The sequence below is a fragment of the Heteronotia binoei genome, chromosome 1, assembly GCF_032191835.1.
Source record: "Heteronotia binoei isolate CCM8104 ecotype False Entrance Well chromosome 1, APGP_CSIRO_Hbin_v1, whole genome shotgun sequence".
NCBI classification, from domain to species: domain Eukaryota; kingdom Metazoa; phylum Chordata; class Lepidosauria; order Squamata; family Gekkonidae; genus Heteronotia; species Heteronotia binoei.
Window position 1 is genome coordinate 112618273 of NC_083223.1, and position 13210 is coordinate 112631482.

At 44.1% G+C, this 13210-nt stretch overlaps 1 protein-coding gene across 2 annotated transcripts in view; it reads left to right on the forward strand.

Moving 5' to 3' along the window:
• Positions 1 to 13210, forward strand: part of NCOA7 (nuclear receptor coactivator 7) — a 115247-nt gene that overhangs the window by 61331 nt on the left and 40706 nt on the right. For both annotated transcript variants that reach the window (XM_060238854.1, XM_060238862.1), the window contains exon 4: positions 11755 to 11834. In XM_060238854.1, coding sequence (XP_060094837.1) covers positions 11755 to 11834 — 80 coding nt within the window. The remainder of the gene's footprint in view (positions 1 to 11754; positions 11835 to 13210) is intronic.

The window sequence follows — 13210 nt, forward strand, 5'->3', positions numbered from 1 at the left end:
TAGCCACAGCTTATTGTTGGAATTCTCCGTCTGGAGCAGTGATGCTCTGTATTCTTGTGCTTGGGGGGGGGGTGCACAGTGGAAGGGCTTCTAGCCCCACTGGTGGACCTCTTGATGGCACTTGGATTTTTTGGCCACTGTGTGACACAGAGTGTTTGACTGGATGGGCCATTGGCCTGATCCAACATGGCTTCTCTTATGTTCTTCTTTTCTCTGGGTACCATTCTAACTTTGTTAATCTGTTTCTTGACTTCAGTGAGTACATATTTTAGTTCCAAAAAGCGTTGCTGTAGATCCTTCAGGTGAGAATCTCTGTAGGATTGGAACAGATGTGGCTGTAGCATAGAGCCTGGCTGTATACATGGATCGATTGGTATGTTTAGGAGGGTAGCTGGAGGCATGTAGATGTTTGTCAGTCAGTAGGTTTCTGGTATAAGGTGGTGTCTATGCATCCATCATGTACTTTTACAGTAGTGTCCAGAAAATGTATTTCTTTCATGAATTGGTTCATTGTCAGCTTGATGATGGGATGAAAGTTGTTGAATGCCTGGTGGAATCTGTCCAGGACTTCTTTACCATGTGTCTACTCCAGACAACAAAGTTGTCATCAGTGTATCATAGATATAAGAGAGGTGTGAGTGGATAGAAGTTTAGGAAGCATTGTTCTAAGTTGGCTATAAAGATATTAGCATACTGTGGGGGCCATTTAGGTGGCTATGGCTATACCTTGATGTTACATGTGATTTATGAAACCCAGGGCTTTTTTTGAGCAGGAACGCACAAGAATGCAGTTCTGGCTGGCTTGGTGTCAGGGTGTGTGGCCTAATATATAAATGAGTTCCTGCTGATTTTTTCCTACAAAAAAGCCCTTTGTGAAACAATGGTGATATCAAAGTGTGTGGCCTAATATGCAAATAAGTTCTTGCTGGGCTTTTTCTTAAAAAAAAAAAAAAGCCCTGACACCATGTCTCTTTGCTCAGTTCTGCTCTTTCCTCTCCACCTCCTGCACCTGTTTTAAAATAAGGTAAATTAGTTTCTTTTCTTTCTGTTGTACCTGAAGAAGTGAGCTCTGGTTTATGAAAGCTCATACTGGAATAAATATGATTAGCCTTTAAGATGCCACTGGATTTCTGTTTTGTTCAATTGCTAAGTTGGCAGGAAGTCTGTTTCCCAGGAAGTGACCAGCGTAGCTAGAATGGAGCTTTTTACACCCATTTTATTCAAAGGAATGTTTGTATTAAAACTGATATAGTCCAGTTTTGCAAGTAATTCTGTGCACACACACACACACACACAAATTACTTGTTTTAGCTCCTATCAATGTATGTGGCACATAAGATCCTGGCTTGGGGAACAGGAAAGTGTCTGTTTGCAAATTAATTTTGCAGGATTTTAAAAATCTGTATGTAATAGTTTAAGACCAGATTATTTATGTAATGTTTAAGAGCAGAGTGTTTGCTTAATTCATAAAAAGTAAAACCAAATGTTCTATATCTAACTTTTTTATTCCACTTCATAATAAAAATTGCCCAGCATTCACAGAGCTTATTTGTACATTGTCCACTATCTGTTTGCATCCTTTATAATATGTAAACATAGTCAATAAAGCTACATTCCGAATGTAATTAAACTTATATTTTATTGAAGAAGATTCTGTCCTCCCTGCAGTATGCTGCAATAACTATCTTATCAGCTGTAAACAAAGCTATTGAATTGTATAAAGAAGCTACCAGAATTATTTTAGGATTTGGTGGTAGTTACTGCATAACATAGCATTAAACAACTGGGTCACATTTTGCTAAAACTGGTTAAATTTTGGACATGCTTAAAACACATGAATCAACTCTGCATGCCTCCACCTGTATCTCCGACATACATCTGATAAATTCCTGCTATAATGACTAGTTTGTGAGGTGTAAGATACCATTGCAGAAGTTATTTTTTAAAAAAAATCTTTCATGTTTATTGAGATTAGTTCAGAGGTGAGATTTTCTAGCTCCATTTCCATTTCTGTTAACTAAAATAAGTTCATAAGTCTTTTTTCTATTTATTCATGTAATTTAGTGGAGTGCTCTCTAAACAATAACAGTGAGTAAACTTGAACTGTGATATGACTGTCACTGATTACAAATGCAAAAGTCATTTTTTTGTCACATTTTCTCAATTAGGCAATGACAACATACCTTATTTTTAATGGAAAAATGGGAAGTTTATTCTCTCTAATTTATACCTAATTTTGTCATAATTTGATATACAGTATGTCACAGAAATGAGTACACCTCCTCACATTTTGTAAATATTTAAGTATATCTTTTCATGTGACAACACTGAAGAAATGACACTTGACTACAATGTAAAGTAGTGAGTCTACAGCTTGTATAACAGTGTAAATGTGCTGTCCCCTCAAAATTACGCAACACACAGCCATTAATGTCTAAACTGCTGGCAACAAAAGTGAATACATCCCTAAGTGATAATGTCGAAATGGGGCCCAAAGTGTCAATATTTTGTGTGGCCACCATTATTTTCCAGCACTGCCTTAACCCTCTTGGGCATAGAGTTTACCAGAGCTTCACAGGTTGCCACTGGAGTTCTCTTCCACTCCTCCATGACGATGTCACGTAGCTGGTGGATGTTAGAGACCTTGCACACCTCCATCTTCCATTTCAGGATGCCCCACAGATGCTCAATAGGGTTTAGGTCTGGAGACATGCTTGGGCAGTCCATCACCTTTACCCTCAGCTTCTTAAGCAAGGCAGTGGTTCTTTTGGAGGTGTGTTTGGGGTCGTTATCATGTTGGAATACTGCCCTGTGGCCCAGTCTCCAAAGGGAGGGGATCATGCTCTGCTTCAGTATGTCACAGTACATGTTGGCATTCATGGTTCCTTCAGTAAACTAGCTCCCCAGTGCTGGCAGCACTCATGCAGCCCCAGACCATGACATTCCCACCACCATGCTTGACTGTAGGCAAGACATACTTGTCTTTGTCCTCACCTGGTTGCCGCCACACACACTTGACACCATCTGAACCATATAAGTTTATCTTGGTCTCATTGGACCACAGGACATGGTTCCAGAAATCCATGTCCTTAGTCTGCTTGTCTCCATTTGCAGGCTTTCTTGTGTATCATCTTTAGAAGAGGCTTCCTTCTGGGATGACAGCCCTGCAGACCAATTTGATGCAGCGGGCGGCATCAGGGCCGGATTTAGGGAGGGGCAGAAGGGGTATTTTGCTCTGGGCGCCAGGAAAGGGGGGCGGCATCAGTGTTGCAAGGCACTTGACGATTGGGGCCGTGCATTGCAGACCAGCTGGCCAGAGTATACCACCCTGCTCGGCCTGCCTGCCCACCCACCCATGTGGCTCCCCCTCCATCTGAGGCCAGACGCATACGCCGAAATGCACACAGGCACACTGCTGGCCCCACCTCCTAGGCATCCTTTTGCCTGCCAAAGCAAGCAAGGAACCTTGGAACACATTCCCTGCTGCCTGTCTGCTTTGCTGACACCTGCTACCCACCAGTGCTTTCCCAGCTAACTGTGGCTGGTGTCACTCACCAGCTCGGGCTCTCTGCCCCCGGCGTTTCAGCTGCTGCTCTCAAGGTTCTGCAGGAAGCAGAGAGCAATGGCAGGGCACTGGCAATGATGGCCTGTTCGCTGCCAACAGCAGGAGCCCCAAAACTTCCTGGAGCCACTTCCCGCCTCTCCAAGCAAGACCATATGAAAATGCAAAGCAGGACACCGCCTTGTTTGCCCTCGCTCTTGTCTGTCAGGCGGGTGGAGGCTCAGAGAGGGAGGAGTCCTGGGCCGTCGGGAACAGCTTCTGCTAGGTTGCGTGGGGCTTGAGGGGGCAAGAGGGGGTAGCAGTCCCAGGAGATCGAACAGCAGCCTCCTTCCTTTTTCCTTTCCTCCCCTTTGCAATGGATGTTATTTTAAAGCCACATTTTCAAGGACTCCTCCAGGCCAGTCAGAACCATGCTCAGCAGCCAAGCCTGCAATCCTTTTCCATGCAAAACATGGTTTGTTTGGGGTTTTTTCTTTTTTGGGGGGCGGGGGAAGCCCCTGCCAATACAAAAAATCAACCAACCCAGAAAGCCAAAAAACGAGTTTTGCATTGAATCGTCCTAAAAGGTAGCTCTGTGTTTGTGTGTATGTATTCCCTGGGGGGGAGGTGGTGGTATGGAGTTCAGATTCTATCCCTTGCCTTTCTGTGCAAGTTTTCTGCAGCAAGGTTGGGCTTGAAATCAGATGCATCCTTTCTCCGCCCCCCACCCCCGCTTTGGTTTACAGGCAACAATCTCCCCCCCCCCCCGGTGTTTCTCCCCAGCTCAGCTTCTTGTCTGGATCCCCCCCCCCCCGGCTCCAATCTAGAGGTGCTTGGGGTGGCTGTGAAAGGGGACCGCTGCCCCCATTCCCACACACATTCCTTTTCACAATAAAATGAAAAAAAATGCTTGTGGGAGAGGATATCTAAGCCTCTGCATCTTAGATATTGCAGAATGCCCTTCCAGTAGTCTCTCTTTCTTTCTTTCTTTCTCTCTCTCACAAACACACACAGCCCTCTGACCAGCCATGGTAGTTTTTCTACAGGAATCAGATTAGTCCTGCCAAGGGAGGGTCAGAAAGCAGTGGAGGGGGTCTATAAGGAACAAAGAAATTGCCTGCACAGGTTAGCTCTGATTCATAGTAAAAGAACATAAATTTGCTGATTTTAAACTTCGACTGTTCTTAGTAATGAACTGCTACCATCTGTGTGGATTTTGCTTATAGTCATGGCTTTATCATGGATTTCCAGAAGCTGAACTGCTAATATACCCATAGAATGCACAGTAGATTGCTCTTATTTCCTCACACTCTACATTCTGCTGTATCAGTACTCCTAGTAGATGAGGGAAAGTTGTTAAGCAGATCATAGAATCATAGAACTGGAAGGTACCCCCCAGGGTCATCAACCCCCTGCATAATGCAGAAACTTCACAAGTACGTCCTCCTAAGCTCACAGGACCAGCATTGCTGTCAGATGGCCATCTAGCCTCTGTTTAAAAACTTTCAAGGAAAGAGAGCCCACTACCTCCCAAGGAAGCCTGTTCCACTGAGGAACTGCTCTGTCAGGAAGTTCTTCCAAATGTTGAGCTGGAAACTCTTCTGATTTAATTTTAACCCGTTTGTTCTGGTCCTACCTTCTGGGGCAACAGAAAACAATTCTGCACCATCCCCTATATGGCAACCCTCCAGCCACCTCTTCTTCAGAGTAAACATATCCAGCTCCTTCAACCTTTCCTCATAGGACTTGGTCTCCAGACCCCTCACCATCTTCATTGCCCTCCTCTGTTGCTTATTATATATCTACATTAAAAACATTGACCAGTCTAAAATATATAAGGGGGTGCCATTTTTTACTTTTGCCTCCCCTAAAAAAATATGTAGTCCAACCCTGTGCGGCATATGGTCTGAGGACTGACAGGCTGACCCCCCACCCCACCCCTTCAACCTCTGTAGCAATGCTCTGTAGCAATGCTATTTCCCAAAGCCAACCTCTAGATATGACTGAGCACGGGCACTCAACTTCTTTGGTTGACCATAGCGAGGCATCTTTGGAATGGAACCTGTCCTGTTAAACAGCTGTATGGTCTTGGCCACCGTGCTGCAGCTCAGTTTCAGTGTCTTGGCAGTCTTCTTATAGCCTAGGCCATCTTTATGTAGAGCAGGGTTTCCCAAACTTTTCTTTTCCATGGCCCGGTTATTTTTACACTTCTCCTTCGTGGCCCACTAAAATTTGGGGGTGGAGCCAGGAGACAGGAATTATGTCATTTCCTTTGGTGTCACTTCCAGGTCAAGGGCTAAGTGATGTCACTTCCAGGGCACACTGAACCAAAGCTCCACCAAAACCAAAACTCCACTTTTTCCTGTGATGTCATTTACAGGGCACTCCCCCAACCCTGCCTGTTCTTCTGAAGCAACTTCATTTTCAGAAAAATCTCTCTGAAACTCATGCTGAGCCAAAATGTGGGTGGAAAGTGGGTGGTGCAACTTTTTCATACATTCCCAGGGTCCTCTCTTTCCACCCTCACACCTGCATGCACCTATCTGTTTGTGTGTTCTTCTCCAGCTTGCAAGCACTCCTAATGCCCATGTTCAATTGCCTGCGCCACCTACACCCCTTCCTCAACAGCACTGGCCAGTGTATACAGTTGGAAATGCTGTTGCTATTGCCATCAGGAATGCCAATTCCGTGTACCACCCACACTGGGCCCTATCAGCTGCTGTACCTCAAAATATGCTGGCACATTTAAGGCCTTTCCTTCAGCTGCTACTACTGAAACCCTTCCTCAAGCTACAACCAAGCTTGCTTGGTTTCAAGAAAATCTGTTGACAGATATTTTCATACTTTTCCTTGACTGAAACACTGGAAAATTGCTGTGAAAGGTAGCAGAAAATTGTACTGCAATTAATGAATTAATTTCAAGTTATATAAAGTTCATACTAGCTTTTACTGGCTGTTTCCCTTTAAAAGCAACCTGTTGTGCAGATATTTACCAGTGAACTTCTTTCATCCTTTTAAATATCTACAGGAGGAGTCTAATTTTGGTGTCAGATGGCTGTTAAAAGCAGGACCAGTAAAATGGTGCCAAGTTCATAGTACCATCACTTCCAGTGCTGTTGAGATATACAGCAGTAATCTCCAATAATCTCTTTCTGCCCCACACCTCTAACTCTCACTCACACAGAAATCTCATAGAAAGGCCAGCTGGCTACAACTGGGGGTGCCAATTTTTCATTGACAGAGCTCCTATGTCTGTAACATCAGTATGATGAACAGAAAAGTTTCATCCAGTAAAAATGGAAGGAAAGAAAAAAAAAGGGAAAGAATGAAATGGAAGGAAAGGAAAAGAAAAGAAAAAGACATGGAAAGAAAGAACATAAGAACACAAGAGAAGCCATGTTGGATCAGACCAGTGGACCATCCAGTCTAAAATTCTCTCATACAATGTGTCATGAGCCCTGACGAGGAGGAGCTGGAAGGGTTAACAGAGCTGGAAGAGTTGCCAGCCAGTTCCTCAGCTGAACAAACAGCAGCTGGCCCATCAATCACTCTCCAGGCACCAGTATCAGCTGTTGGCAATCAATCTCCTCCAAGCTCTCCTCCTCCCATCTCAAGAGTTCAAAGCAGGCTCCGGAAAGAACTTTCAGAGCGAAGACATGAGACATGCTGATGCTTCAGATCTCTCAGCCTTGAGTTCTAGCAGAGTCACTGCCACCCAGGGAGCAGGCTGACTGAGACTCCCATATAGCTCCCACCCAGGACCTGGTAACCTTGTGGAAGCAACAAGTCTATTCTGTGGCTTGCATCCACGCTCCCTCCTGATTCCTGATCCTCACCTGCTTGATTTCCTTGGCACCCTGACCTTTTGGCTTTTGGACATTGACTTCTGATTCCAGTTTGTGATTCTGCATTGGTGAATTGGCTCCTACTTGACTTACTGGACTTTGACCTTGGACTGACTTTGGACTCCTGCCTGCCTGCACCCTGAGAACGTGACAGATTGCTTCCACCCACACACTCACTCCACAAGATGGATGAGGAGGCAAGTGGAGGCTCTGGGCAACTGGCAACCTTGCTCACTCAGGTACAGCACCTCACTGAAATGGTGTCTCACCTGCAACAGCAGCAAGCCATTGTCGCTGCCCCACCCAAGTGCCCGGTGCTTCCCCCAGAGAAGTTCACTGGGAAGGTGGAGGACTTTCCTGCATTCTTGACACAGTGCAAACTGTATGTTGAATTACATGGCAGAGACTTGCCCAACAACAAGACCAAAGTATGCTTCATTGTCAGCCTCTTAAAGAGCAGGCAGCTAAATGGACTACCCCCTTGCTTCTAGCCCCATCGCCCCTGCTGACTGACTACCAGGGCTTTCTGCATCTTATGGCGGTCGCCTTTGCTAACCCCCAGCAAGCAGGCACTGCCAATCGGAAGATCCGGACCCTGAAGCAGGGTAGGGACTCAATTTCCCAGTACTCCACCAAGTTCAAACTTCTGGCCCAAGACCTGGCCTGGAATGAGGCTGCCCTCATGGACCAGTATACGGAGGGGCTGGCTGATGAAGTCCTTGATGAGCTGGCAAGAGTAAACTGACCGGTCGCACTGCAAGGCCTAATGACGCTGTGTCTCCGCATTGATGGCTGTCTGGAAAGCCGCCGCCAGGCGTGAAGCAGTGCCTGTCCCTCTCAGCTGCCCCGCTGCCTAGCAACGGTGACAACCCCGATGCACACCAGTCTCGAGACTGACGACCCCGAGCCCATGCAACTCGGGGCTGCACGGCCGTGGCTCACCCCCAAGGAAAAAGCACAGCGCCGCTCACAGAATCTCTGCCTGTACTGTGGAGGGGCAGGATAGTGTCATGAGTCCTGACAAGGAAGAGCTGGAAGGGTTAACAGACCTGGAAGAGTTGCCAGCTAGTTCCTCAGCTGAACAAACAGCAGCTGGCCCATCAATCACTCTCCAGGCACCAGTATCAGCTGTTGGCAATCAATCTCCTCCAAGCTCTCCTCCTCCCATCTCAAGAGTTCAAAGCAGGCTCCGGAAAGAACTTTCAGAGCGAAGACATGAGGCACGCTGATGCTTCAGGTCTCTCAGCCCTGAGTTCTAGCAGAGTCACTGCCACCCAGGGCGCAGGCTGGCTGAGACTCCCATATAGCTCTCACCCAGGACCTGGTAACCTTGTGGAAGCAACAAGTCTATTCTGTAGCTTGCATCCACGCTACCTCTTGATTCCTGATCCTGACCTGCTTGATTTCCTTGGCACCCTGACCTTTTGGCTTTTGGACATTGACTTCTGATTCCAGTTTGTGATTCTGCTTTGGTGACTTGGCTCCTGCTTGGCTTCCTGGACTTTGACTGGCTTTGGACTCCTGCCTGCCCGCATCCTGAGAACATAACACAATGCCCAAAAAGCACCAGAATGTTCACCAGTGGGGCCTGGGCACTAGAAGCCCTCCCTCTGTTGCTTCCCCCCATCCCCAGCACCAAGAATACAGATAGAGCATCCCTTGCAGACGGAAAAAGCAAGAAGGGGGGGCAAAGGGGAAAAAAGCCTTACCATCAGATTACCCCAGCCAGTAATAATTCTGTCCAGGGGTCATTTGGTAAAAAAAAATAGCTACTGGAATGCCCACTCCCCGCCCCTCCCTGCTGAAAAAAACACACACCCCTTCTTTGCTGTGCAGGCCTCCCAGAAAATCTCCCCAAAGAACATACTGCAAGGCACATGAAAGCTCATACCTTGAAGAACATGTCATGGATCTAAAGTGCCAGTGGATGCCAGCTTTTCTTTCAAACACTGGGAGAGGGGGAGAAGGAAGGAGAGCTCTTCTCTGCACAACACAGAGACAGGGGAAGGAAGGAAGCCAAATGGAGCTCAGGCTTTGCAGACTGTGTCAGTCTTCAAGGCTAGCTTTTCTCTGCACAACAGAGAGATGGTAGAAGGAAGGAAGCAGAGCAGAGGTCATGCTTTGCTAGTGGTGGGGATAGCTTTGGCTTTTCTTGTGACCCAATAGTGAGGCTTCTGTGGCCTGGTACCGCATCTCGACCCTGCAAATAGTGATGTAGAGCAACAATTTGTTTTTCAGATCCTCAGAGAGTTCATTGCCATGAGGTGCCATGTGGAAATTCCAGTGACCAGTATGAGGGAGTGAGAGCGATAACCTGCTCCTGCTTCACACCTGATACTTTGTACCACTAATGAGTCACATGACACCAAGGAGGGAAAACGGCTACTTGGGCCCCATTTGGACATTATCACTTAGGGGTGTACTCACTTTTGTTGCCAGCAGTTTAGACATTAATGGCTGTGTGTTGCGTAATTTTGAGGAGACAGCACATTTACACTGTTATACAAGGTGTAGACTCACTACTTTACATTGTAGCCAAGTGTCATCTCTTCAGTGTTGTCACATGAAAAGAAATATACTTAAATTTTTGCAAAATGTGAGGGGGTGTACTCACTTCTGTGACATACTATATGTTGACATAACTTTTTTCCATAATTTATCATTCCTCAGTACATTAGAATAACTTTATGAAAAAGATATCAACAATTGATAATCAAACAAAGCAGAAGTTAAAGGTGGAGGGCCCTGACATACAAATGATTTCACTTTATACTGCTCTAATAGAGTGGAACTTATAACTAAATTATTCATTCCAGTCCTGTTTGTCAAAAACAGATCTAATATCTCAGCTTCAGGCCATTTTCCAATGAAGATTCCAAGAACCATGAATCTTTGGCCTCCACATATCTACTAGTTTCAATTTAATTGCTCTGTAATGGATTTTTAGATTAGGCATCCCCAAATCACTTCTATTAATAGGTATACCATTGATTTCAACCATTGGGAGTTTGTTACTCAAATAAATTTCTTAATTAATTTTTTCCTAGGATGCAAGGACAGGTGGCTTTACTCATATTTATCTATTCCCCTCCCCTTGAAAAAAGTTTAGGTGATTCATTCATTCTTCTCCAAAAAAAGATTGGCAAAGTTTGCCAAAACATCAGTTTTCCCCCCACTTTTAAAAAAATAATTTATTGTTATATTCAACCAAAAAGGTCAAGATCTTGTAGCATTCAAATATACATATGTCAAACTGGTTGATCACTTCATAACATAGATTAGATTTGGACTGTGTTCTTGACTACATTGATCTATTAAGTTCAGTCCATTCTGATTTGGATACATTTACATAACCTTTCAACCTAAAAGTGTGCATCAGGTTGACCACTACTGTAAATGAGATTTGTGGTTGTCTTATAGGTGAAGCTACATCATCTTCATAAAACAAATTTATACTAAAATATGTTCCCTCATTTGATTGTTTTTTTCCTCTTTCCATTATCTGGAGTAGTAATAACCAAAAGTTTAATAGCAAGAAATCTTTTGGATGCTGCTTTTGAAATATCAGTAAAAACAAATCCCTCCTCTCTCTCTACTGTTTCCAAATGAGAGTAAACATACCAGTGCCAATATGGTACTGATATGTTTTCTCTTACATGGTAAATAGCAAGACATTGAGACAAGAAAAATGGCTAGTTCCCTGTCTCTGACCTAAATTGAGTCCTCATTGTCTGCTTTTAGGCTTCTTTTGTTTTAAAAGGGGGTATGCTAATCATGGAATTCCTAGGTTGTGTGTGTTATGTTTACTGCAATATTTAATATTATACCCAGTGTACTATTTCCAGATTCTGGTGCAAAAAATTACCAGTAAGACACCTTCTGTTGAACCAATTATCTCCATGAGAGTCTACTCAATACTGGATAGAATAACAATGTGGTTTCTATGCTCACCATCTTATAAGAGAAATGGAGGTACCATTAATTCCTTTAATGTTGTGATCATAAATCCTTTTTTAAAGAATTGGATGTGAATGGGATTACAGACAGTTGTGACAACTCACAAACCTAGTTATGCTGTTCATCTATTTTCCTGACTAATTATCATAGTTATACTTCTTAATTCCAAGTCATGTTGATAAAATCAAATTTCATTTTAGTATGAAGTAGGAAAGGTCAAAGATGGGAGTAGTCCAGTTGGGAAAAATACTTTCCCATATATGCAAGCTTTTCTTTGTGAATTAATTTCCATGTAAGGTTTTTGTTCACGCGGCTATTTGAAATATATTCTTTAAGATCAGTTTAGTACATATATTATTCAGCAGTTTAAATGTTCAGCTTGCCTAACCAATCTCCTGGTTTCTTGTTCAGATAATAATCAAACCAAAACTAATGAGAAGAAAGAGAAGAAAATGGTCTTTCAGAAACCCCACGGTACAATAGAATATACGGTAAGAATTAGTCACACAAAACTCATTCATGCATTTATGTCAGGGAAATGCCATGTCAATGGTGTGGTCCCCAGATGCCATTTTAAATTACATCATCACTTTGTGTTCATTACTTATTTTGTACTACCAACAAACAGAGCCTTGAGTCCAATATAGGGAAGGCATGTTATCTCAAACACAAGTATCTTGTTCACACCTGTACATGTGACTTGTGGGCACCTCCTCCTCCTCAGGGCTGGATCTAGGGAGGGGCAGAGGGGGGTGCTTGCCCGGGTGCCAATGGTGGGGGGGTCGCCAAATTGAGTATGGAGTTCATTGTATTCTATAGGACCATAAGAGAGAATGGCCCATAAGGAGGCGTCATTTTTTTAATTTTGCCCACCCTCAAGAAACATGTAGATCTGGTCCTGTCCTGTTATACATATAGCATTGTTGGTGTTCTTCCAGTCAAGTCCAGAAACTGTTGTTAATAACAGAATAACACAGTTTATGAACAGAGGCACTCATGGTCCACTTCTGGTGGTTGTTCAGAGCACCAATCAGGTTGAATTGTCACAACTGAGAAGGAGGAGCAGGAGAAGACTGGATTTATAACCCACCCTTCACTCAGAGTCTCAGAGTGGATCGCAGTCTCGTTTCCCTTCCTTTCCCCACAATAGACACCCTGTGAAGTAAATGAGGCTAAAAGAGCTCTTTAGAGAACTGCATTGTGACTTACATAAGGTCACTCAGCGGGTGCATGTGGAGGAGTGGGGAATCAAACCCGGTTCTTCCAGAGCCCATGCACTTACCACTACACCAAATTCACTGTTCTACAGCTGTTCTGTTTAAGTATTTTGGAGTGATGGGAAAAGGAAGTAAAGTTACAGTCAGGGTACTGTCAGGACTCCCCACAGACTCCCATATACAGCATGTGGGTGTGGAAAGGTGATAAACAAGTAAGAAATACCCTCTTTTTTTCACAATTCACAATTACAATCATCATTGTGCTTAGCTAGCTGCAGACCTCACCAGGCTATGTACATCCAGAGACAGAGTTAGATAAGCAGGAGGTTATTCATCTAGCCTTGGAGTAGAGTTAGGAATGGAAATTTCCCAGTTACTTATTCCTTCTCTTTCCCTGTGTTTTCTCATATGGATATTATTTTTTATATAAGTTTAACTTCTGTCAATCTTTCACATTCTGTACCATACGTGCAAAGAGGAAAACAAACACCTGTACCTTTTCTGCTGGAAAAGGAAAGAAACACATTCCTCACAGAGGCACATTTGAGCCGGCAGAAAATAGACACACTGACCTCACTGATGGACCTCCTGATGGTGCCTGGTTTTTTTGGCTACTGAGTGACACAGAGTATGGGACTGGTTGGGCCATT